Consider the following 26,627-nt stretch of genomic DNA (forward strand, 5'->3'; position numbering starts at 1 on the left):
TAGAAAACAGAAACTTATTTGAGTTAACTAAGATGACGAAGCAATTGATCAAGTCAATCCAGAAGTCTGCAATAAAGATTTTGAGAAAAAATTCCAATTTTCTCTCTGCACTTGTCAAGTTTGGAACTTTAAGCAATTTTGTGAACTTCGATGGATTCCTGTTTCAATTATGTAACTATCAGCCATCTGTCACATGCACGAAAAATTATCATGTTCCTCCAATAAATTTTATCTTATTTCAATGGATTACGAGTTGAAGTAGAAGAAATCAATTCAGGGTCATAAGAAAAATTCAACCAAATAGAAAAGTTACTCGCCGGAAACAAGCTGCCGAGGCCGTTACGAGAGCCGCCACCAGTGCCGTTTCCTTAGTGCAGCTAGTAGCGTCGAAGTGCAGTCTTGTCAGTAAATCACGTGAGGGTTTTAGAACATTCACATTTTTTCAAGGTCATAGTGATTTACGGGCTTGGGTCATAGCAATGGTTAATTGGGCTTATCAAATGGAGCCCAAATAATTAAATTCGATTATCGTATTCTCCAACTCCAATATCCATCAAAATCAGCAGATTCATAAATCGGATTTTATTCAGCACATATATAAATAATAAAATACATTGAATTCGAACCAATAAAAAAAATAACACTTAAATTATTTCATTTTGAGTTTGAGGGTGTCTCTTGTAAGATGGTATCACGAATATTTATATGTGAGACAGTCTCACGAATCTTTATCTGTGAGAAGGGTCAATCCTACCGATATTCACAATAAAAAGTAATAATTTTTCATGGATAATCCAAATAAAATATTTGTTTCACAAAATACGACCCGTGAGACCGTCTCACACAAGTTTTTGCGTTTGAGTTTTGTCTACTAAATTTTGAATTTGGTAGATTAACTTTTATTTGATTTGGTTTTTACTCTTAATTAATCAGAATGTTGACTTAACATCGATAATGTTGACATGACCAACATCATATATGCAACCGGACCAAAACAATGGAAATTAAAAAATAATAATTCTCATATGAGACGTTATCATGGATTTATATTCGTGAGACGCGATAACTCGATTCATATTCACACCCAAAAAAAATTACTTAGTATAAAAAATAATATTTTTCATGGACTGGATCCGAGATTCGTATCTTGAAGCCCAATGAGACACAACATCGAATGATTTTTTGTAATAAAAAACTAGTGCGCTAGCACATGAAAGTAATTTTTCATGTGTCTCGGTACAACTAGATCATATGAGTTCCTCATATTTTAATATAAGTTGACATCATATGTCGATAATCCACGTGTTAAAATTACACCACATCATAGAGAGACGAACGCTCCATGTTCAACATAGAAAAATCAGATAATATGATAAAGAAGTCTATTTAAAGGCACATTTATAATATGAAACGCATAATTTCTATTAACGGGCATTAGGATTTTATCCCAATGGATTTGTTATTTTCTTTCTTGAATCAATAATTCTATTTTATTTTATTTTGTTTTCTGCTTGCACAATATAAACCGCTTTGCTTGTCCTTGTTTCGAAAATCTGTGGGTGGTAACGTAAGTTTTAATGTTGTTGGTGATCATTTTAATTTTAAGTCGGAAAATATTTCTCGAACTATTATAATAATAGTATAAGGCAAAATTTTATAAATTATTTTCAACTAAAATCCATGAAACATTTTACGAACTAGAACATATGTCGTCTTTGTAAATCAACTTTTTTTACAAATAAAAAACACGTCGATTGTGTAATAATCTATTCGTAATCGTGTTCATCGTCAAATTAGATTAATTAAAGTTTTTCCCAAAAAAAAAATTTGCAAACAAAATTCAGATATATTAATTTGATATTGAAATATATTGTATTTAAGACGAGTTCTAACATCAACATCTGGGTTCGAGACGATGTCCGAGTTCCATATCTAATTGTAATAAATCTCGGGGAAAAACGAAAAATGGAGTGGAAAAATAAAATTAGAATATTAGAAAATGGAATGAGGAGCGTCAATTGAATTTATGATAATAATAATAAATAATTATTATAATAATAATAACAATAAAAATGTCGGCGTTCGTAAAAATAAAAATGTCGGCGCGATCATCACGTTCTTTCTCCCTCCACACATCTCTTTCGTGCTACGGCTCGGCAGTTCTCTTCATTTTTTTAAAAAAAATTCAACTACATCTATTGGGTTCTTCTTCCGTCGATTTTTTGGGAAAACGGAAGACCCATTAACCTAGGATTTTTAACATATTTTTAATTTAAATTTGATTTTTTTTGTGCTGTTTGATCGGATTTCTTCTCTGTATCCGGTTTTAGATTTATCCGAAAACTATGGGTGGTGTTATTGTTGAATCAAGCAGGGTTTCTACTCATACCGAAGATTTTGTGGTTGAGGGGGGGTTTAAAGATATTAATAAGAAAAAGAAGCGTCGATCGAGAAGGTCCAAGGCAAACTACTCGCTTTCTGGTAATTTAATTTGCTCTTTTGATTGGGTTTTGGATAAGTAGGTTGTTTTCGGAAAATTTCTCCTGCTTCTGTTGTAATGGTGATTCCAACTCTTAGTTAACTGGGATTTGGACACGAGCTTTTTTCGAATTTGAAACTAGCGTTTGTCGATGTGAGATTTCTTGAATTGCGGGGAGAAGTGAAACGATTCCAGTCAATTTAATTGGAGATGCGGTTATTGTTTCTTGCCCTTAATCAGTTGCTATTGTTTTTTACATCGGGTTTACGAAGTTCATAAAGTGCATCTGGTTCCGCAATTACGCAGGACATACTTGTCCTTGTATCCTGACACGTGGTACATTTTCTTGCCCTTAATCTCTTAGTTGGCTCTGATCTTTCTATTACTTGTTGATTTTGACGCAGCTTGTAGTTCTGTAAGTGAAATATTCGTCGATGAGTCAACTTTACCGGGAGGTATCTCATCAAGTCAGCAGGCTTCATCCGGGAATCAACTTCTGCTGGCTGATGATAATTTTATTTGCAGCCCAATTTCCACAATGCATTTGAATGAAGAAACTACAAATGGGGATATACTGAATCAGCCCTTGATTTCACATGATTTAGAGGAATTCATAATTTCCAAATCAGTCACCGAGGGTTTTGTAAGCAAGGAGACCGATGGGCTTGTTTTGATACCCCGTCGTGTCAATTCTCATGCTGGTCCAACGTATTTTCCTCCACATTTCTCCGCAGAAGCAGTTAGTAAGGCGTTGGAGGCAAGTTTAAATCCAGCACATGTAGATATTTTATTATGTCAGATTTGGATGCAATAATCTTATTTTCTGTCATAATATCTTTTTTTTTTCAATATGCAGAAAGGTGAATTATTGAGAGCTTTATTTCGTGTCAATGCTCATAACAGACTTGAGGTGGGCCATCATAGTTTTTTTGTTTGCATTTATTGGACCCCCTATGTAATTGATTGTTAATTGTAATTACTAAACTTGATTTTTTAGGCCTACTGCAAGGTTGATGGAGTACAAACTGATGTTCTCATCAGTGGAGTGATGGCTCAGAATAGAGCTGTAAGTGTTCTCTTGTTTGATTACTGATTTTTCTGGATGCTTACTACATTCTGGCATATATTTTCTTCCATTCGTTTTGCACTATGGCAACAAGCATATGATTTCTGCATTCCACATTTTGAATTTCATTTTCTTGGACATAACGCTTGTAGGATTCCTGGTTCCTGGATATATCCGCTTGAAAGTTTATGTATATCTGCATTGGTATACTGTGACAGATTACCGTTGAGAATTGTTCATTTCTGCGCAATGAAATTTATGGGTTTGGGGTAGCATGTGTGTACGCATGCATGAGTTTTGTCATGTAGTGCTGTGGTCTAATTGACATGAATTCCAAGTTTATCTAATGATTGAAATGTGATCTGATGCGCATACGCATGAGTAATTATTTTGAACATGTGTTTTAACATTGGTTAATCATCCTTTTGATTTGGTGAATCTGATTCTTGTAGTTTGAAGGTGACACTGTAGCTATTGTCATTGATCCTCCTTCCTCGTGGCCAAAGATGAAAGGTTCGAATGAAATTCTCAATGAGAGTGTTTGTCGAACAAGTTGTTTGGAGCAAAGTGAAGCCCTTATGCTTTGTCGAGGTAGCTCGAAAGAAAAAAGCAAATTAAAACTGGATTTTGAACACGTGTGTTCTGGTGATTACTTGGGTTTTTCCGAAGATGGTATTCGTAACGAAACTGGTTCTTCTTCTGCAGCAATGGCTGATAATAGGTATGTGAATGGAATGTTGGATAATGGCTATCAGCCATTCATACACGATTCTACCAAACCATGCTATGGTGATGACTACAACCTTTTGAATATTTTTGAGAAGTTGTGCTACTTGGTGAGTTTATTTCCCTTCAGGCGACCCACTGGTAGAGTTGTTTCCATCATTGCAAGGTCTTCTCGGCAGGACCGTATTGTTGGTTTTTTGAGTGTAAAGCAGTGGCTTTACAGCAGAGACTTGAAAAGAAAGGACTCTAAGAAATCCAAACATCAGTATAATCTGAATCAAGGATACATTCTGCTGACACCAACTGATCCCAAATTTACCAAAATGACGGTCCCTGTTGTAAATTTGCCTATAAGCATCAAGAAACGGTTGGAAGTGGGTGATTTGACAGTGGAGAATGACATTGTTGCAGCCAAAGTTGTTGATTGGGCTGAAGATCGTTATATTCCAGAAGCCTGTGTGATACAAATTTTTGGAAGTGGTAGTGATGTAGAAGCACTGATTGCTGCAATTTTATTAGAAAATGCAATTATTACTTCTGAATTTTCCCCTGAAACGCTTACCTATCTTCCACATCTTCCTTTGGAGCTCCCCCCCAAAGAATTACAGAGTAGAAGGGACTTGAGAAATTTGTGTATCTTCACCATGGATCCGGCTACTGCTAGTGATCTTGATGATGCACTATCTGTTGAAAATTTGTCGAACGGTGATTTTAGGGTGGGGGTCCACATAGCTGATGTTTCGTATTTTGTTCTACCTGATACATCTTTAGACTTGGATGCTCAAATTCGATCAACAAGTGTTTACTTGTTGCAACATAAAATACCAATGCTTCCCCCAGTGCTTTCAGATAACTTAGCATCCTTGAAACCTGGAGTGGACAGGCTTGCATTCTCTATTTTTTGGCGCATTAATTCTATGGGTGAAGTTCTAGACCACTGGATAGACCGTACAATTATCCGGTCTTGTTGCAAGCTCTCTTACGAGCATGCTCAGGAAATCATTGACGGAGCCTTCGACAATCAGGATTCTAGTCATTGCAAAAATCACTGCCATGAATTGTATGGCCAATTTGAATGGTGTGATGTAACTAAATCTGTAAAAATCCTTAATGTCCTTTCAAATATGTTGAAGTTAAAGAGGTTCAAGGGTGGGGCTCTGTCATTGGACAGCCCAAACATAGAATTCTTGTTCGATGAAGAAGGCATGCCATATGATACTGTGCTTTCTGGGAGAAAGGACTCAAATTTTCTGGTGGAAGAGTTTATGTTGTTGGCCAATTTGACTGCTGCAGAAGTGATAACTAGAGCTTATCCATCTTGTGCTTTACTTAGAAGGCATACAGAACCTAATTCGCGGAAACTTCAAGACTTTGAATCCTTTTGTAGCAAACATGGTTTAGCATTGAATACTTCATCTTCTGCGCACCTTCATCGGTCGTTAGAGCATATCAGGAAGGAACTTAAGAACGACCCTGTCTTGTTGGATATTTTGATGTCTTATGCCACAAGACCAATGCAGTTAGCTGAGTACTTTTGCACTGGAAATTTGAAGTACACTGATACTGATTGGGGTCACTATGCTCTGGCTGTTCCGTGCTACACTCATTTCACTTCGCCATTGCGTCGATATCCTGATATTGTGGTACATCGTATGCTGGCTGCAGTTATTGAGGCTGAAAGTATGTATTTGGAGGGGAAAAGTACTTTCGAAGACCCAATTAAAAATGAAATGTTAAGCCGATGCTTTACTGGTTTGTGTTTCAACGAAGATGAAATTAGATCGGTTAAAGCTCAGGAAGCTCTATCCATTTCAGCGTCGAAATATAAACTTCCGCGTTCTGAAACTCTTGCTGATGTGGCTGCTCATTGCAATGAGAGGAAGCTGGCCGCTAGACGCGTAAAAGATGCCACCATTAAGCTCTATATGTGGCTTTTTTTGAAAAAGAAAGAGGTACATGTACTTCCACTTTGGTTTATTAATTTTGTACTTGGTTTGAGCCGAATAATTTGGTACTTTTGCGGTTTCCTTTCTTGAGAAAGATGTTCAGTACACTCTACAGATGAAGTGTCAACTTTTCAAAATTGACCTTCAGGATTTATCTACACTTATACAATTCTCTTTTGACGATCTTATGACGTTATGTTCTATTAAATTTCTGCTCTGCTCATTAACCAATCTTTTGACGATCTTATGACGTTATGTTCTATTCAATTTCTGCTCTGCTCATTAACCAATCATAAAATCCTCCTGTGGAGGCTGATTCAGTTAATTGGTTTACAGTGTATGCCATAGATGATCTATTTATCTATGATTTTGTGCCAACACTTACTATTGTAATATATTTACTCTTTTTTCTTCTGTGCAAGTGTTATCCTTTTTAATTCCATACTTTCTCCTGCTGCATTTTAAGCATAATTTGGAACTTTGCAGATATTATTTTCGGAGGCTAGAGTTCTTGGTCTTGGACCAAGGTTTATGTCTGTATATATTTCCAAACTAGCTGTAAGCGTTTATAATTGACTTGTTCCCCTTCCGAAATTATCATATTTATACAACAGGAGCATGTAACTTATGCTCACTGACTGTTTTAATGTAGATCGAACGTCGCATATATTATGATGAAACTGAAGGTCTGACTGTAGAGTGGCTGGAATCAACCTCAACCTTGATACTCAGTCATTCCATTCGTAAACGCTCAAACAGAAAAACTAGCCCAGGTAAGTGCAAGGTGCTTGAAGAAGTTGCTTTGCTGATAAATCCAACTGATTTGAAGCTAGACTTGGATTTTCTGGGACATTGCGGGGAAAAGCATGAAGACTCACAAAAAAATGAGATAATCGGTCACAATATCCGTCACCAGCCTGCTGTTTTTCCACTCACAGTGAATCTGCTATCAAAAATCCCCGTTGCTCTGCATGCTGTGGGTGGGGATGATGGGCCCATCGATATTGTGGCTAGGCTGTATATAAGCTCATACTTCCAATAATAGTTACATGACTTTTAATGTATTGGACAGTAGAAGGTGGTACAAGGAGCTCGAGTGGAAGTTTTAGGACGTTGTGAATTGAGATATTGTCGATATCGGATGGCAATTTCAGGAGGAGGGATGGTGTAAATGGGGGGAGGGTCACCTGATTCAATGCGTAGTGGTTGTGTTTTGTTATAGCAACTTTGGTCGCAGGAATGAAGGGTCTATTTTTGTTGGCCGGCTTCATCCTGTTTAACTTCAGTCTGCACCTCAGTTCTGATAACAGCTTCTAGCGTTTCATGCCAAGAAATACTTCAACTAAACTGGATTGATTACTGGGCTTTAATGATTTGACTTGAACTTTTTTTCTTTCAAGTGTACATTCTGGTCTTGGACTAAGACATCTTTTACTAATGAACCAATCGCCTTTCTTGATCTACTTGTCTTTTTACTGCCTTGCATGGAGCATATAAACGCCATCTTTGAGTATGTATGAATTAACCACTATATATTACAACAAGCTCTCATTTAGTATTGATATAATATTGATATACATTATATATATTATTAAATATATAGAGTAACGGAGACTGGGTATGATCTAAAACAATGATTTTGTGCTCCTTTTTCTGAGGATAACATATCGTGATTGCCGAAATATAGCACTCAACAATGGTCTTAATTTTGATAATAACATCACAATCAATTATTAACCTCACCCTTTGTGATGGCAATAATGTGAATAACAATAATAAATAGAAAATAAACCATTTATGCACTCAATTTTAGCTTATATAATGAGAAAACAAATGAGATGTGAAGCTTAGCAGAACGAACGAACTCATCGTCCTTAAATGTTGGATTGCCAGAACCAATAATACATTTGTTTCGATGATAACAAAATCAATTTTTTGATGTGTCAATCCGTCGTTGCTACTTTTTTTTTTATTATACATATCAGATAAACATCAGTACTAACACAATAATCTTAAAAAATGTTGATATAAGAAATTAAAAACTTGATCGTTGACCATACATTGTAATACTATTGCTTTGAAATATCGTTGATCGTTTTCTGAACATGACCTAAATCGTATATTTTTCCATAAGATCACGAGTTTAGCAAGTGCATGGTAGTAGTACCTTAGGTCGCGATCCACTCTTCTGGCTACTAATTAGCGTCTTGTGCTACAAATTTAATCTAAAGTACAAGTCCAGTACCGCTGTACCAGTTATTTAATAAGTTTAATAAATTAAATATTGCTACTAATAAAATAGAACATATCGTACTTGTAACGATTACGTTAGAAAAATATATATATAAAAAATGGCGATAAAAAATATATATAAAAAAGAATGAAATATCGATCTTTTTACTTCTTGTTTTTGTTTTTTGTTTCGTCTTATCATATAATCATTATTAATAATTTCCAGCTCACTGAATAATAATGTTTTTGATTATTTTTCTTGTGAAATACTTTTCCCTTATATTTCTTGTTCCAATAATTAATTTTGCCTTAAAAAGTGAAAATAATGACTTCAAATTAGTGCCAAGCAAGAATACGTACTATAGGTTGTGTTTGCATGAAAAAAATTGAAGTTAAAATGACATTTATCTTGAGTGTATCAGTGTGTGTGCTATTATTAAGACCGCGGGAACGAGTGTTTACACGGATGGATACCGCCATTGATTACCATGAACGGGCCTTGCCCTTCACTTTAAAGTTATATGAGTCATATGATGAGAGCTTGGGTTCATACTCTAGTGAGAAAGAAAATCAGGCTTCTCTTTCCGCTTATTCAAATTTTATAATTTTTTCCCTAAGCTTCATTGTCATAATTAAATAAGTTCAAAATTAATATTTATGAAGTTATTTTATATTTTTATCCTTTGACCAGCCTCATTTTTCTTTTTAGTTGTTGAAGCATCCCTCTCCAACTAGCTTTGATTTTTTTCCCTTCAAGAGCGTATGCATGGGAAGATTCATCGGATGTACTTTCATACAACATAATCGAACTTCATTTTGATGATATCACAACTTTTTATTCATTTTTTGTGAGATATAATATATATATTGAGACTTGAATCTAACTCAACCTCAAAAGTTAGTTTAAAAATATAGTATTATCCAAGTCCATATGTGTAACTCTCATAACTCTATCCAACCGATGTGAGACATCTTAACATACCCCTTAAGCCATGTTAAGATTGATACTATATCCAAAAGCTAGCTCAAATAAGAAATATTGTCCAAATACAATAATCAATTCTCAAGAACTTTATCCAATCGATGTGAGACACCTTTAACACACGTAATATAAGTAGAGTATGTCTCTTGTGAAATGGTCTCACGAATCTTTATCTGTAAGACGGGTCAATCATGCCAATATTCACAATAAAAAGTAATATTCTTAGCATAAAAAGTCATATTTTTTCATGGATGACCCAAATAAAGATCCGTATCACAAAATACAACCCGTGAGATCATCTCAGACAAATTTTTGTCATATAAATAAAGATTAATGATGTTCTTCCTGAGTTAAAAAAAATTCATGTGCTATATTATATATGTAGTTGGAATCAGGAATGTACTTTCTATCAATCAATCAACCTAATAATATTGTTATTGTTTAAACCAAATTTATTCATAAATTCAAATATTTGTCGAAATAAAGTATTCCAATTGAATAAGGCCACAAAATATAACCAGATCAATATTAATTATTCCCAAAAAAAAAAAGTTGTAGTTTGGCATTTAATTTCCCCCTCCAAGAACAATTGAACCATGGATATACCCCGCCCCGCCTTGTTAGTTGCTTCTATTAATTATTTGGCAAAAACTTGTGTGAGACGGTATCAGAGATCGTATTTTATGAGACGGATCTTTTATTTGGTTCATCCATGAAAATTTATTATTTTTTATGCTAAGAGTATTACTTTTTATTGTGAATATCGGTAGGGTTGACCCGTCTCATAAATAAAGATTCGTGAGACCGTCTCACAAGAAACCTACTCTAATTATTTTTAAGATTTGTACATTTGAAATATGGTTCGAATGTGTGGAAGATTATCTATTGAGATTTTAGTAACTTTTTTTTTATTATTTTCAGTGTTTGGTTAGATTATCTACAAAAATGAATTATACAATTTGATGGAATGATCTGATTTTATTACAGAGATGTGAATATCATATTTCAATCTGTCCAAATAAAAATTCTTTAGTTTTATGAAAAAAATTATATTTTATTTAAATCATGATACATTATTGGACTGGAACTTTTTCATTTTTACAAGCCCTCATTGAAAGAACGAGCCTTTTCAAAAGTTACAGCCCATGTATAAAATATTTTTTAGAGCCCAAAATGAATCGGGCTTCTGATACGAAATATTTAAACGTTGGGTTCAGTCTTGCCGTCCGTTAAGGTTGAAATTTGGATACAATTTAATACATAAGTTTCGAAAAATAATATATAAAACTATTTTTTAAAGTTGAATTCGGAAATAACGATCAAGAGTTGATATCGTGATTCAGATGGAAGAGCTTTCCAACCAATACCATGTATTCAAACACAAAAACTCTCACGATTTAATTTTTTACGATACGAATCTCCAACTTTATCTGATCCATAAAATATTATATTTTTAAAATAAAAAATATAATATTTCTTTGTATATATAGAACAAGTCAACCCGTCTCACACGAGACTATTCATTATTTCAATAGATAATTGTTTTATGGAAGGTTTTAAAAAGCTGAAAATGTAAAAAATACGAGCGGTATTCTGTTTACTATTTCTACTTTTAAAAAATAGATAAAATCATAACGCGTAAATTTTTTTAAAAAATGGATAGATTAGCATTCGTACTTGATGTCTCTGGAATCGGTGATGCTAGCTGGGAGGTCAGTTCTTCGCTTGGGGAGCTCGGATCAAACCTTGGTACGCTGGCTGGGAGGTCGGCACGTCACCGTGGGGCTCAGATCCAGCACCTCGAAATCAAGAAACACAAACAAGAGTGTTAGAAGGGGGGCCGGAAGGTTGTTCCGGCGTAGCCCCTCCGACGCTCAAGTTAGAAAACGGAAAACTGAGAGAGTAATGTGTGTGTGCAGAGGGAATGTGAAAAAGTATGAATGAATTTAGAGTTAACGAAACCTGATATTTATAGGTGAACCGCAGAGTCCTAGTTTTGGTAGGTTTCGATCTTCAGAATTTTCGGAAAATTTGATTAGATCTTTACCCAGATTTGACTTAGATATCGCTAGATTTAATCTAGATTTCTGATGGGCTTTACTTTTCTGGGCTTTGATCTCCGCGGGCTACGCACTTAACATCTGAGGAAGGGCTCTCGTAGGCATGAGCCCATGTGAAGCCAGGACCTTATGGGAGCTCGGCTCGGGAGCTCGGCTAATGCGTCTCCAATCGTCCCGATATCGCCCTGTAGGAGGTCGGCTCGGCTTCTTGTTGGGAGGTCGGCAAGGGAGGTCGGCATGGGACCTCGGCCGCCATCTCTAATCGACGGCCCTGCTGACATGGGAGGTCGGCTGGGATGACCTCCCGCGGATGACTTCAAGTGCTCCTCTGAGCGCTGGGCTTCCCTCAAGATGGGCTATCGGGAGCGGGCCGAGCCCATCCTCCATCCGAGGGTATCAAGAGTCCCCCCCTCGAGTCGAGCTGACGTTGAAAACCAGAAGCTCGTAGTGGTATGAGCTCCCGGTTGACCATGATTACTTTGAGCTCAAGATCATTGAATCGTGCTGGGCTTAAGATGATTGAGTGACTGGGTGAGCTGACGTTACAAACCAGAGGCTCATAGTTGCCTGATATTTTGGTGGTCTTCGGCTACACTGAGCTTAGAAGCTTTTTGGCACTGGCCTTTCGTGATAGCGTGTTGGTATGTCCTGATGCGATCGGCAAAGCCTCTAGTCGAGCTGAGTCTTGGGCTTCTTCGGCCGTTCTGGGCTATCAAATGAATTCCCTTAACTACACCGTTATGCCATGGAAGGCTATTCGTTGTGCTGAGCTGAAATATTCTTATGAGAGCTGAGCTGAGACCCGCGGTCCCGAGCTACACTGAATTACCCCTTTATGACGTCTGCTGAGCTTGTGAAAAGCGGAGGCGCTCCACTTTCAGTCCTGTAGGTTCCCGACCTAAATATGAAACGCCACTGCCACCTGTCAAGCTAACGGCTAGTTGCACATTCTTCGAGAACATCCTAGCCGCCCACGTCACCCGAAATCAACGGTCCGATCTCCTCAAGGTCCCTCTATAAATACGATCCCCAACCCCTCTCACTTTTACGTTTCGATTCCCTCATCTCGGCTCCGACCCTCCAACAGAACTTCAAATCAATATCTTAGCTCTCCCGACCTTTAGTAGGTATTGTTATTATGGTTTCCCCCACCCATTCTTCTCCGTCGACCTCCGAGGGGCTATTCCGAGAGGTGGATCGTTATGATCCCCTCGCGGAGGTCCTCTCGGGGTCAGATGCGTGTCCTGAGACAGAAGGGGTCAGCCCCCGCCTTGTTGCTGGTGATGATGGCGCGGACCTGAACCAGCTCAGCCTAAGTTACCCCGAGGAGCCGATCAGGACGTCCGACCCCTGGTTTGAGCTCCATCCCTCATGGCTGGATGTCTCAGATGAGCTCCGCATCCAAGCTATCTCCTTACGCCCCTGCTGATTACGATTTTATATTCCCTCACTCTGAGGAGCGAGCTAACAACCCCCCTCCTGGCTACTACACCTTTTATCAGGACCAACTGGAAGCTGGACTTCGATTTCCTCTCCCTCCTTTCTTCCAGCAGCTCAGCCAGTTTTATCAAATTCATCTCGGCCAATTCACCCCCAACGCTTTCCGTACTTTATGCAACTATGTAGTCCTTTTCAAAGCCTTAGGCTATGAAGTCGACCCTATTTCCTTCTCCCACTTCTACCTCCCTAAGAGGTCAGAGGAGGGCCCCTTCTACTTCTCAGCTCGACCAAGCTGTCAGTTTTTCGAAGGGGCCCCAAGTTCTAACAAACACTGGAAAAACCACTTTTTCTTTGTTCATCCCTCCGATCGGTGGGACATCTGTTCTCAGTGGAGGGTTTCTCTTCCTGAGCTCCCATGTCCCCTCTCGGGCTTTCGTAAGAGCAGCACCTTTCTTGGACCATTCGGGGCAATCAGGGGTCGGCGTTTCCATACACCCACTCTCTTAGCCGAGGACCTCCTGAGTTATTACGGGCTCAGTCCGGCCAAAGTCACATCCCAAGGCAACGAGGGTATGGAATTTAGCCCGGCCTCTGCTGATCCCCCAAGCTCTTTTTTTTTTTTTTTATTTAACTTGCTGTGTTTTTTTTTCTTTTTTGTTTCAGCTGCCAGAGTCATGAATGCCCTCATAAAAAAGGCTGAGGCCCGGAGGCAACAGAAGGCCAGCTCAGCTGGTGCGGATAAGGGCAAAGCCGTGATTGCCGAGGCTAACGCGGAGGTCACTGTCGTTTCTACCGCTGAGACGCGAATTGTTCCCCCGAGCTCTTCCCGGAAGCGCCGAGCCCCCGAAACCCCCTCGCTCTCACGGACAATCAGTAAGCAGCAGGGAGCTCGACCCCATCCAAGCTGACGTTTTGCCAATCCGGCAGATGAGCTCAGCCACCTCCTCACAAGTCCTCCGCTGCCGCACTAATTTGTATGACATGTACCGAGAGGACCTGCGCATCGTTGGGGCAGGGCCAACTCCTATGGCCGGAGCTGTTCTCCGGGACATCGCAGTCGAAGGCTGACTGCAGAATTCCTCGATGGGCTAGACTGGTCTGAGCTTGTCAGGAGGTCCACCAGCGCCAGTGCTGAGGTAATCTACTTTAGGTTGACTCCTTATGCTACTTTAATTTGGCTAACATATCATCTATGCAGGCCGCCCTATTGAATGCCGAGGTGGCATTCAGAGCTACTAATTTCCGCAAGCAATCCTCCAAGGACGTCAGGTCCTTCCAGTCAACCTCTGCCGAGCTTGAGAGCAAACTCGCTGTCCTGACCGAGGCCCTGGAGAAGGAACTGGCCAATTCAAAGAGGAAGGAGGCGGATATGCGGGAGGGCTTTGCTGCCGAGAACCTGAAACTGAAGAATGAACTGCGCTTGGCTGAGGTCCGCCTGGATGCTGCCCAGGAGGAGACTGAGGGCCGTTAAGGAGGAACTTAGCGTAGCCCAGCAGGAGATTGTTTCGGCAAGAGCTGACCTTGCTAATGGGGCTGAGGTCTTCAAAGAGGCTTTCTTGAAGTCCGAGGAGTTTTGGGACGTCGTTGCTGAAAAGGCCCTGAACTTTATTTATGTTGGCTTTGATGGCGCTGTGGCCCAGTTCAGAGAGGCTGGCTATCCCCCAGAGGGAACCTCGGACGATTTTCTGGATGCCAAGAAGGTTGTGGAGAACCTCCCCCCGGATATGTGATCGGCAGTCCCCCCCCCCCCCCCCCCTTTGTACTGAATTTATGCCGTAATTTATGTTTTATTGCAGTATCCTCCCTAGTGTTGTGTCAGCTAGTTAATTGTAGGTCGGTTTACTAATAGTAAATCGATGATGTCCTACTTGGAGAGGTCGGCTGGACTCTTAGAGCTCGGCCCGACACTTAAAATCAATTAATAAACAAGTGAGGTCACGCTGAGAGAGGTCGGCTGGGCTCCTGGAGCTCGGCTCGACCTTTAATCAAATAATAAACCAGTGAGGTCAAGCTGAGAGAGGTCGGCTGGGCTTCTGAAGCTCGGCCTGACACTTGATCAAATTGTAACTTGGTAGGAATAAGACATTGCTGAGCTCGGCTCGGCCATGGGAGCTCGGCCAGCCACTTCATAATAACTTGGTAAAAATAAGACATTGCTGAGATCGGCTCGGCCATTGGAGCTCGGCCAGCCACTTAACCATAATAACTTGGTAAAAGTAAAACATTGCTGAGATCGGCTCGGCCATGGGAGCTCGGCCAGCCACTTGACCATAATAACTTGGTAAAACTAAAACATTGCTGAGATCGGCTCGGCCATGGGAGCTCGGCCAGCCACTTGACCATAATAACTTGGTAAAAATAAAACATTGCTGGGCTCGGCTCGGCCATTGGAGCTCGGCCAGGCACTTGACCATAAAAACTGAATCGTAAAATTTATGCCGAGCTGAGGTGAGCTATGAGGCTCTTGAGCTGACTGAGGGTGAAAACTCTTGTCATACTTGGCGTAACCAAGATGAGGTGAGCTCTGGGCTCCTGAACTGCTGAGGGTGAAAACCCTTTTCATATTTGGCGTAACCAAGATGAGGTGAGCTCTGGGCTCCTGAACTGCTGAGGGTGAAAACCCTTTTCATACTTGGCGTAACCAAGATGAGGTGAGCTCTGGGCTCCTGAACTGCTGAGGGTGAAAACCCTTTTCATACTTGGCGTAACCAAGATGAGGTGAGCTCGTGGCTCCTGAACTGCTGAGGGTGAAAACCCTTTTCATACTCGGCGTAACCAAGATGAGGTGAGCTCTGGGCTCCTGAACTGCTAAGGGTGAAAACCCTTTTCATACTTGGCGTAACCAAGATGAGGTGAGCTCTGGGCTCCTGAACTGCTGAGGGTGAAAACCCTTTTCATACTTGGCGTAACCAAGATGAGGTGAGCTCGGGGCTCCTGAACTGCTGAGGGTGAAAACCCTTTTCATGCAATAATAATAATTTCTACAAAAATGCATAACTTTATTAATGTATCTGAATAAAGCATTTAAAGCCTGACGTCCTTGATTCGAAAGTAAATGACATAAAAAAAAAAAAACTAGAGCTTCTAACAAAATTTAAGCATAATATTTGCGGAGGTGATAAGCATTCCATGGCCTCTACAGTTTCTTCCCTGCCCAATCTTCTAAGTAATAGGCACCTGAGCTGAGCTTCTCTACCACTTTGAACGGTCCTTCCCATTTCGGATCGAGCTTTCCGACCTTCTCTTCTTGAACCTTCTTCCAAACCAGGTCTCCAACCTGGAAGCTCCTCTGAATGACCCTCTTATTGTAGGTTTGGGCTATGCGTCTCTTGTAAGCTTCCATCTTATGGCCGCGGCTTCCCTCTTCTCCTCCACGAAATCTAGGTCCGCGGCTCGCCTCTCACTGTTTTGCTCATCATAGAATATTACGCGAGTTGTCTCTTCACCGATCTCTGCCGGAAGCACGGCTTCATTTCCATAGACTAGGCTGAAAGGCGTCTCCCCCGTGCCTATCTTTGGAGTAGTCCTGTATGACCAAAGCACGCTGGGGAGTTCCTCCACCCAATTACCTTTTGCGCTCCCAAGTCTGGTCTTCAGGCTCTCTACTAAGGATCTGTTGGTGACCTCCACTTGGCCATTGCACTGAGGGTAGGCCACAGAGGTGAGTGCTGCTGGATCTTCATCTCTTTACACCAGGCTTGGATCCGGCTTCCTTGAAATTGCCTTCCATTGTCGGATATCAACTTCCTCGGGACCCCGAACCTGCAGACGATGTTCTTCCAGAGAAATTTGAGTACCTCATTTTCAGTTATCTTAGCCAAAGCCTCAGCCTCTACCCATTTTGAGAAATAATCTATGGCAACGAGCAAGAACTTTTTCTGAGCTGGGGCCGTGGGAAAAGGTCCCACAATGTCGATCCCCCACTGGTCAAACGGGCAGGCCGCCACAATACTCTTCATTAGTGCAGCTGGTTGGTGTTGGAGCTTAGCATGACGTTGGCAGATGTCCCATGAGATGACGATGGCTAGAGCGTCTTTTAACATAGTGGGCCAGAAATATCCGGCCAAGAGTGCCTTTCGCGCTAGAAAGTAAGATCCCAAGTGATTTCCGCAACAGCCTTCATGAATCTCCCTTAGCACATAGTTAGATTGTTTGGGACCCAAGCACTTGAGAAGAGGCCGAGAGGCTGATCTCTTGTAAAGAGTTCCGTTGACCACTATAAACCGAAGGCTCCTTCGCTTCATCCTGTATGCTTTTTTCGGATCTTCGGGGAGCACTCCATCCTTCATGTAATCCAATAATTCGGCGCGCCAGTCATTGTCTTCGTGCTCAGGAGAGGGGTAGTGTAGAGAAGGACTTAGTTCTACTTGGACCACCACCTCTCTTGATTTCCAACTGTGGAGTGAGCTTGCCATTTTAGCAAGGGCGTCAGCTCCTTCATTCTCCTCTCTAGGGATCTGTTTAAACACAAGTTCGGTGAAGAACTCTTTGGCTGCCTCCACTGCCTTCACGTATTCCCTCAATCTTTCATTCTTGATATCATAAGATCCATTCATTTGATGAGCCACTAGCTGAGAATCAGAGAAGACGTGCACCCGGGCAGCCCCAACCTGCCGAGCCGCTCTTAGACCTGCTAATACAGCTTCGTATTCCGCTTCATTATTAGATGCCCTGAAGTCCAGTCGTACGACCAATTTTAGCTCATCCCCCTTTGGAGAGATCAACAATACTCCAACCCCACTACCTTCGTTGGTGGCTGAGCCATCCACATAGACCTTCCAAAGGTCTTCTATCTCGACATGCAAAGTCTCAGTCAGAAAATCGGCTAGGGCTTGTGCTTTGATTGCGGTTCGAGGTCCATATTGGATGTCGTATTCTCCCAACTCGGTTGTCCACTTGACCAACCTTCCTGATATATCTGCATGAGTCATTATCTTTCCGAGAGGGCTGTTAGTGAGGACCATAATGGGATGAGACAAAAAGTATGGTCTCAGCCTCCGAGCCGTGGTGATCAAGGCTAAAGCAAGTTTTTCCACTGTCGTATATCTGAGCTCAGCTCCTTTGAGTGCATGGGATATATAATATACGGGATTCTGCTCGGTGCCCTTTTGTCTGACCAAGACTGAGCTCACAGCTGCTTCTGTGGCTGATAGATAAACATATAATTGCTCCCCTGATGATGGCTTTGCTAATATCGGGAGCTCGGCCAGGTACGTCTTCAGGTCTTCAAATGCCTTCGTGCACTCTTCATCCCACTCAAACTCCTTGGCCTTTCTAAGGACGCGGAAGAAAGGCAGACTTCGGTGCGCTGCCCTCGAAATGAACCGTGATAAAGCCGCGATTCTTCCGGCAAGCTTCTGTACCTCCTGGAGATTCCCAGGAGGTGTCATAGACTGGATGGCCTTTACTTTCTCGGGGTTAGCTTCAATTCCCCTTTCTGTTACCATAAATCCCAGGAACTTTCCGCTTTTGACCCCAAATGTGCACTTCTGTGGGTTCAGCTTCAACCCATAAGACCTCAGAGTGGCAAAGGTCTCACGAGGTCTGCTATAAGGTCCGCCGAACTCTTGGACTTCACCAAAATATCATCCACGTAGACCTCCACATTCCTTCCTATATGATCTGAAAAAACCTTGTCCATGAGCCTTTGATAGGTGGCTCCCGCATTTTTTAATCCGAAAGGCATCACCACATAACAAAACGTCCTTCGGAGGTGATGAAACTCACTTTGTCCTGGTCTTCCTCTGCTAGGGGGATCTGATGGTATCCCTGATAACCATCCATCAAACATAAATACTGATGACCTGCGGTGGAGTCAACCAGTTGGTCTATCCTCGGCAAGGGGTAACAATCTTTTGGACAAGCTTTATTAAGATCTCTGAAGTCGACGCACATTCTCCACTTTCCCGAGCTCTTGGGGACCAGGACAACATTTGATAGCCATGTTGGGAAAAAGACCTCCCTAATATGTCCTGCCTTAAGGAGCTCGTCTACCTGTTATTTTATTACCTTGTCCTTCTCGGGACCAAAATGCCTTTTCTTCTGTTTGACTGGCCGAGCTTCAGGAAGTATATTGAGGCGGTGTTCCATTATCCTGGGGCTGATCCCACGGAGCTCTTGTGAGGACCAAGCAAATACATCAAGATTAGTTTTCAAACAGGTCAGCAGGTCACGCTTAGTTTCGGGGTCAAGATCAGCCGCCACCCTGACGCTCTGTTGGACCCCTATTTCTACTGTCTCTGGCTCCTCTTCTGATGTGAGTTGAACCTCTTTTCTGTAGGTCACACTGGGTTGGGTCACAATCATCCCCACCTCGGTCCGAGATCTTTTGACTTCCTGCTTTACCTCATCTACGTAACAACGTCGCGAGGATTTCTGATCTCCCATTACGACTCCCACTTCAATCCCCACAGGATACTTCAGCTTTTGATAGTAGGTGGAGCTTACAGCTCGGAAATCGGCCAGAGCAGGTCGGCCAATTATACCGTTGTAAGAAGAAGGGGCATCCACCACAGTAAAACACGTCATTTTTGTGATGCGGTGCGGTCCCGTCCCTAGAGATAAGGGGAGCATGATTTGTCCAATAGTTTGGACCGCATGTCCTGTGAAGCCAAATAAAGGCGTAGAGATATGATCAAACTCAAAACCTTCTACCTTCATTTGGTCAAGGGTTCTTTTGAAAAGAATATTGATTGAGCTTCCGGTGTCAACAAAGATTCTTGCAACGTCATAGTTGGCGATAGTAAGAGTGACTAATAAGGCGTCGTTATGAGGCGCCACAACACCTTTCAGATCATCGGGCCCGAAGCCAATGACGGGGTCATCTTTGGGGGCAAGGTCTAACCCCAGGCTCTCTAATCTCCGACCGTGAGCTTTACGAGCTCTGCCTGAATCTCTGTCGGTGGCGCCGCCCGTTATCATATGGATCATACCTCTGGTCGGATCATTAGCAATCTGCTGGACCTGAGGTCTTTGGTGTTGCGCGGGATCATCTCGACCCCCTCAGTTGGGTCGGTTCTTCCGGGGTTGTGGCCTCTGATTCATCCCAAGAGGTCCTCGATCCCTTCTATCATTTCGGTACCTTCCTTCTGATCGGGCTAAGAGGTGCTTCATGTGAGGGTCTCTTTGCATGATCCTTTGGACCTCTTCACCCAATTTCTGGCAGTCATTCGTAACGTGGCCGTACTCCTGGTGGAACTCACAAAACTTATCTGAAGGAGGTAAACGTGGCCCCTTTTCGGCTTGTTTTGGGCGCTCTAACTTTCTTCTTTCTTCGCAAATTGCCATAGCTCTTTGCAAACTCATGGCCAACGGGGCATAAGGGAAAGGTCCAGGACCTCGGCTCCTTTCCTCTGTTCTTTCTGCAGGCCTCTTCCTACTCGGTTCCACTTTCTCCTTCCCCTTATTTTTATCGTCGGGTCGGATATCCACTCGCCTTTGCCTTTGTGCATCCTCAAGGTTCACGTATTTCTCAGCTCGGCTAAGGAGCTCATCATAGCTTTGAGGGGGTTTCTTGACCAAGGAATTGAAAAACTGTCCCCCTCGGAGCCCTTGTGTGAAAGCATTTACCAGGGTTTCTGTTGCTGCAGCTGGGACCTCCAAGGCCGCACTGTTGAATCGTCTAATGAAGTCCCTCAGTGAATCTGTATCTCCTTGTTTCAAATTGAACAGGCCCAATGATGTTTTCAAGTATCTCTTACTTGTAGCATACTGGTTTATGAACATGGTGCTGAATTCTCGGAAGCTGGTAATAGAATGCGGCGGGAGCAGATCAAACCACCTCTGGGCGGGTCCTACCAGGGTGGTAAGGAAGACCCGGCATTTGACCCCATCTGAGTATCGGTGGAGCAAAGCGGAATTATTAAACCTTCCCAGGTGTTCTTCGGGGTCAGTACTTCCATCATAATCCTTAACAGTGGGCTGGCGGAAATTAATGGGGAGGTCCTCATTTAGTATTTCGAGGGAGAGTGGACTTTCCCTATCCAACACGGGAGGTCGGCCCCCCATCCGCCTGCCAAGCCTTCTGACTTCCTCCCAAATGGCTTCTATGTGCTCAGGAGGAGGGGAGGAGGAGGAGGTTGTTGTGGCGGTGGTGATGGAGTCCGATTTCGTCGGAGGGCCTCATTTACAGACCTATTAATCAACTGGGCCAATTGGTCTAGACTAAGATCAGCCACGCCTCTACCTTGACCACCTCCGGGACCTCGGTTGCCACCTGCATGGCCCTGGTTGCCACCTTCGGGACCTCGGTTGCCATCTGCATGGCCGTGGTTGCCACCTTCGGGACCTCGGTTACCACGTGCAGGGCCCTGGTTGCCACCTTCGGACCTCGGTTACCACGTGCAGGGCTTGTTCTTCTGCCTGTTCGTCCCCACATGTCTACGTCTTCTCAGTATTTTTCCACAGACGGCGCCAATTGATATCTCTGGAATCGGTGATGCTAGCTGGGAGGTCAGTTCTTCGCTTGGGGAGCTCGGATCAAACCTTGGTACGCTGGCTGGGAGGTCGGCACGTCACCGTGGGGCTCAGATCCAGCACCTCGAAATCAAGAAACACAAACAAGAGTGTTAGAAGGGGGCCGGAAGGTTGTTCCGGCGTAGCCCCTCCGACGCTCAAGTCAGAAAACGGAAAACTGAGAGAGTAATGTGTGTGTGCAGAGGGAATGTGAAAAAGTATGAATGAATTTAGAGTTAACGAAACCTGGTATTTATAGGTGAACCGCAGAGTCCTAGTTTTGGTAGGTTTCGATCTTCAGAATCTTCGGAAGATTTGATTAGATCTTTACCCAGATTTGACTTAGATATCGCTAGATTTAATCTAGATTTCTGATGGGCTTTACTTTTCTGGGCTTTGATCTCCGCGGGCTACGCACTTAACATCTGAGGAAGGGCTCTCGTAGGCATGAGCCCATGTGAAGCCAGGACCTTATGGGAGCTCGGCTAACGCGTCTCCAATCGTCCCGATATCGCCCTGTAGGAGGTCGGCTCGGCTTCTTGTTGGGAGGTCGGCAAGGGAGGTCGGCATGGGACCTCGGCCGCCATCTCTAATCGACGGCCCTGCTGACATGGGAGGTCGGCTGGGATGACCTCCCGGATGACCTCCCGCGGATGACTTCAAGTGCTCCTCTGAACGCTGGGCTTCCCTCGAGATGGGCTATCGGGAGCGGGCCGAGTCCATCCTCCATCCGAGGGTATCAGTACTTAATGAAATTCATTTGGAATCCGAAAATAAATTTGATCGAAAATGGGGAAAGAAAGTTACAGGCAATGGAATGTCAACAATTCGAGTGTGAATGGCACTAAATTTAAATTTGCCTAATAATATACAAAGTTTGAACTTTGGATATGCCACCCTTTAGTCCTTTTTTTACACCGGGAAACAAATAAAATTATGAATAAAAAATAATAATTAATGGAATTCTGAGAGAATCTATGAAGGAACGATTGAGATAAATGTTATGTTATTTTAGAATTTAATTTTTCTGGGAAGTTTTTTGGAAATGTCAGATTCCAAATTTATGGTTTATTTTTATTTTTTATTAATTAAAAAAAAATAGCATCGCGTGGTGCACGTGCCGAACGTCCACAAAGGCCAAAGGACAATCCGACGACCAAAGATTCCCGCTAAAACTGTGATCTTTCAATCCAACGACAAGAACTGCACCAATCTCAACCGTAGATGTTTGTGCAGTACCCGATAGGCCCCCAATCAATCTCCAGTTTCCAGATCTAAATTCACCCCCCAATCCCATGCTGAAATATTCCGAGACGGCTTCTTTTCCTTCCTCTAAACTGTAACCTGCGGACTTGCGTCACTGGTTATCCTGCGCAACACCGGAGATGAAACCGGCGTCGGAGTTCTTGATAAGAGTACAGAAAAGGGGCCGAACACTAGAAGAAGGCTAAGATTCTGCGGCTGAGATTGGATTAGAGGACCTTAGTTTTCACATGGACGGTCAGATAAGACAGACGAATCTTACTAGGACCAATTCTTCACTCCTCAGGTCCTCCCCCACCGTTAAATCTTCGATTCAGAGCTTATCTTCGTTTAACGAGATAACACCTGATCAAGAAGAAGAAGCGGTAGACCTCGAGGAGCAGAAGCCGCACAAGAGAACCGGTCCAATGGTTCAATCCGTTTTTCCGCGTTCGGGACCGGTTCTCTCGATCCTTTTGCTATCTGTTTACACCCTTTTCGCATTTTTCCATTGGGGTGATATACCCACTTCGGAGAATTTACTTTTTGCCTTGATTTTCGTGGCCGTTTTACTGTTCTTTGTCTCCAGAAACAGAGCATTAGTTAACAAAAAACTCAACTTTTGCAAGCAATTGTGCGAAGAATGCGCTAAAAGATACGGTTTTTCCTTCTTTACCTTGAAGAATCAGGCAAAACCAGTGCAATGGTTCATAGGGGAATCGAACATGAGCCAATTTAACCGGAAGAAGCTTATTAAAAAGCAGGGTAGTATTGGAAAGATTGTGAGAGAAGGGGTGGAGTTTTACAGTAATGGCGATTTTTACGAAGGGGAGTTTCACAAGGGCAGGTGCAATGGGAGTGGAGTGTATAATTACTTTGTGAATGGCCGGTATGAAGGGGATTGGATTGATGGAAAGTACGATGGTTACGGGATAGAGAGTTGGGCAAGAGGGAGTAGATTTAGAGGGCAGTACAGGCAAGGATTAAGGAATGGGTATGGTGTTTACAAGTTCTACACTGGGGATACATATGCCGGAGAGTGGTGTAATGGGCAGAGTCATGGGGTCGGAGTGCAGACTTGTGCTGATGGGAGCTCTTTTGTTGGGGAATTTAAGTGCGGAGTTAAACATGGCCTTGGTTGTTACCATTTCAGGTGATTATAATTTTGATTAATTAATATCATTTGTTAAGCTATTTGTGTTTCTTGAATTTGGTTGTAGGCGATCAAGATGGAAACTTTTAGTTTTTCTTTAAAAAGTTGTTCATTAAATATGTTAACTGGGCTGAATCGAGTTCTTGGATTTCTTGACTTAGCCTACTGAAATAATTTTGCGGACGGTAGAAGTTAAAAATCAGTATTTTCTGTAAACTTATCGGACTTTTTGTTTTTGTACCAAAAGTTCACCTTTGTAGGAATATTTGATCATAGCTTAATTAAGATCAACGATCATCATTGCATGGATTATGGATTTGTATCTCTTGTCCGGTCGTTTGATGAGTTGGGCACATAATCTCACAAGAATTTGACTGTGCTGTAGGAATGGAGATAAATATGCTGGTGAGTATTTTGGAGACAAAGTCCATGGTTTTGGCGTATACAACTTTGCAAATGGTCACTGCTACGAGGGATCTTGGCACGAGGGGCGTAAGCAAGGTTATGGCATGTATACTTTTCGAAACGGCGACACCAAGTGTGGCCAATGGGACAATGGCAATCTTACAACGCCTATTCCCCGTCTAAACGACTCAGTTCTTCGAGCCGTTGAGGTGACAACATCAGCATACCTTGAATAATCGAACTCTTTAAAACATCGACATATAAAATTTTGGTCATTTCTACTGGTGCATATTTTGCAGGCTGCAAGAAAAACAGCCAGAAATGCTTTTCACATACACCGAGTAGACGAACAAGTTAACAAGGCCGTGATAGCTGCAAACCGGGCTGCAACAGCCTCGAGGGTTGCTGCCGTGAAAGCCGTCCAGAATAGGATCCATGGAAAATTTTGCGATACTAACACTTAAAACTGGAAATTGTAGGCAACTGTAAATTTACCAATTCCCTTAAACTTTGTAGTAAACCGACCGGTTGAGCTTTGGTTAACCATGCTGTAACCTAGTACATAGATCTATGTATACATTAATGGAAAGATTAATTTTCAGCAGGCAAACACTTTTTGTTCCAGTACATTTGTTATCACGCTGTCTTATTTTCTTGGGGGGGATCGAACCAATGGGTTCAATTATTGTGTTGTGTACTTTACTATTAAATCAGCATCTTATCTTGATTTTCGGTGCTATCATTTGGTCAATATCATATGCTTCGAGAAGCAGCAAACATTTTATATTGGGAATTTGGATGATGGCGTGACTAAAAATTTATCAACACATTAAAATTTAGAAAAAATTATGCCCATAAATTTATTTAATTTTTCTTGAAAAATAACCAAGTGTCAGCCATGTTTCTGAATCTTATCGTTAACATATTCATCACTCATCACTTAAACGGATTTTTTTAAATCGAGCTTATTCTTTTGACAAAAACTTATGTGAGACGATCTCACGAGTCGTATTTCGTGAGATTGATTTCTTATTTGAGTCATCCATGAAAAAAGTATTATTTTTTATGCTAAGAGTATTACTTTTTATTGTGAATATCGGTAGGGTTGATTCGTCTCACAGATAAAGATTCGTGAGACCGTCTCACAAAAGACTACTCGTTTGTTTTATCATATATGTTCGAATTACGATGAGCTTTGGCCTAGCTTGTAAATTGCTCCATCGGTTGAAAACAAATAAATTTGTTGAGTGGAACAAACTCACTGTCTTGTTAAATTTGTCATACGTGCAACTTGGGAGAGCCTCACTATGCAACTTGCTCTCTAGCCAAGGTCCATGTCTTCCCCATACCCACCCCACTATATGTAACAAAATTTGAGTAAAACAAGTCTTTTTTTTTATATAAAGTATAGTTGTATATATAGATATAAATTAACTATAATATTCGTGTATATTTTTGGAATTTGCAAAAAGATTATATATTTACTTGAATGAACAAAATTTTCCCAACTTTTTTCCTACCAACAACTGGTGTATCTTGCAAAATTGTGTTTATTTCAAAAGTCTCAACAAACCCATCCCATGATTGAAGACAAATCGAAATGAATTTTCAAGCTAAGCAAAACTCAAAACCTGAATTTTCAACTTTTTTAAATATGGGACCTTATTTCGTGAAAAGTATCATGTGGTCTTTTACTTATCTTTATTTTGAATAAATAATTCATCATCATTTTTAAGTGGAGGCACAAGTTGTATCGGTGGTGGGCTTTCTTGGTAAAATATCTGCGACATGCATGCTTTCTATCCAAATCGACTCGTCTCACATGAAACTTACTCATCTGTAAATATATATATATATATATATATATATAACATTTTACATTTATTGAAGACCATATTTATGCTTTCATATTAATAAAATCTCTTATTTCTTTTGATAAATGAGTATGAAATTTTTCTTGGAAAAATGGTAATGAGCTAATAGAAAATCAATAAATTTGTGAATCTTGTTAAAAAAATTCAAACTTGACGGGAGGATTTTTGAAGAAGAAAATAAGTTGCAAAAAAGGCAAACACTTTTGATTCTTTCAAATTTTATAATCAAAGCCTGTTGAGATTCTTGTTCCTTTCTTTCATTTGCTTCACACCTTCAACCACCCCCACATGACATGCATCTTCATAGCCATAATTAATGAGATTTCGCTATTTTATTTTATTTACGGAATCAATTATTTCCTCTTGTTTGATCACTAATGGATCTATTTGGCTGAAAAGTTTGTTTAGTCAAAAGCATGAAAGTGTTGATCGTATCGATTATCGCAAAAGCTTTGAATTTCAAAATGCATGTATGTTAATTAAGCCTCCGAATAGGATGAAAGTAAAAAAATTATGTCGTGTGTGTATATATATATATATATATATATATATATGAGTAAGTCTCTGG

At 41.4% G+C, this 26,627-nt stretch overlaps 3 protein-coding genes across 4 annotated transcripts; 2 read left to right on the forward strand and 1 right to left on the reverse strand.

Moving 5' to 3' along the window:
• The first annotated feature begins 2,115 nt into the window (after positions 1 to 2,115).
• Positions 2,116 to 7,680, forward strand: LOC142524180 (DIS3-like exonuclease 2). 2 transcript variants are annotated; one of them, XM_075628003.1, is made up of 8 exons: positions 2,116 to 2,481; positions 2,884 to 3,240; positions 3,340 to 3,389; positions 3,477 to 3,545; positions 3,998 to 4,136; positions 4,251 to 6,223; positions 6,704 to 6,775; positions 6,870 to 7,680. In XM_075628003.1, the coding sequence occupies exons 1-8, from the start codon at positions 2,346 to 2,348 to the stop codon at positions 7,257 to 7,259; spliced, it is 3,186 nt and encodes a 1,061-aa protein (XP_075484118.1). In that variant the 5' UTR covers positions 2,116 to 2,345; the 3' UTR covers positions 7,260 to 7,680. The 2 variants fall into 2 exon arrangements, with proteins under 2 accessions (XP_075484118.1, XP_075484117.1); XM_075628002.1 differs by having other exon boundaries at positions 3,998 to 6,223.
• A 12,253-nt stretch (positions 7,681 to 19,933) lies between these two features.
• Positions 19,934 to 21,384, reverse strand: LOC142524920 (uncharacterized). Its single transcript, XM_075629082.1, has 2 exons — positions 21,260 to 21,384; positions 19,934 to 21,218 (listed from the first exon to the last, which is right to left on the reverse strand). The coding sequence occupies exon 2, from the start codon at positions 20,936 to 20,938 to the stop codon at positions 19,934 to 19,936; it is 1,005 nt and encodes a 334-aa protein (XP_075485197.1). The 5' UTR covers positions 20,939 to 21,218; positions 21,260 to 21,384.
• A 1,271-nt stretch (positions 21,385 to 22,655) lies between these two features.
• Positions 22,656 to 24,809, forward strand: LOC142524903 (uncharacterized). Its single transcript, XM_075629062.1, has 3 exons — positions 22,656 to 23,780; positions 24,166 to 24,394; positions 24,485 to 24,809. The coding sequence occupies exons 1-3, from the start codon at positions 22,879 to 22,881 to the stop codon at positions 24,647 to 24,649; spliced, it is 1,296 nt and encodes a 431-aa protein (XP_075485177.1). The 5' UTR covers positions 22,656 to 22,878; the 3' UTR covers positions 24,650 to 24,809.
• Positions 24,810 to 26,627: the final 1,818 nt, after the last annotated feature.

The sequence above is a fragment of the Primulina tabacum genome, chromosome 14, assembly GCF_025594145.1.
Source record: "Primulina tabacum isolate GXHZ01 chromosome 14, ASM2559414v2, whole genome shotgun sequence".
Lineage (NCBI taxonomy): Eukaryota > Viridiplantae > Streptophyta > Magnoliopsida > Lamiales > Gesneriaceae > Primulina > Primulina tabacum.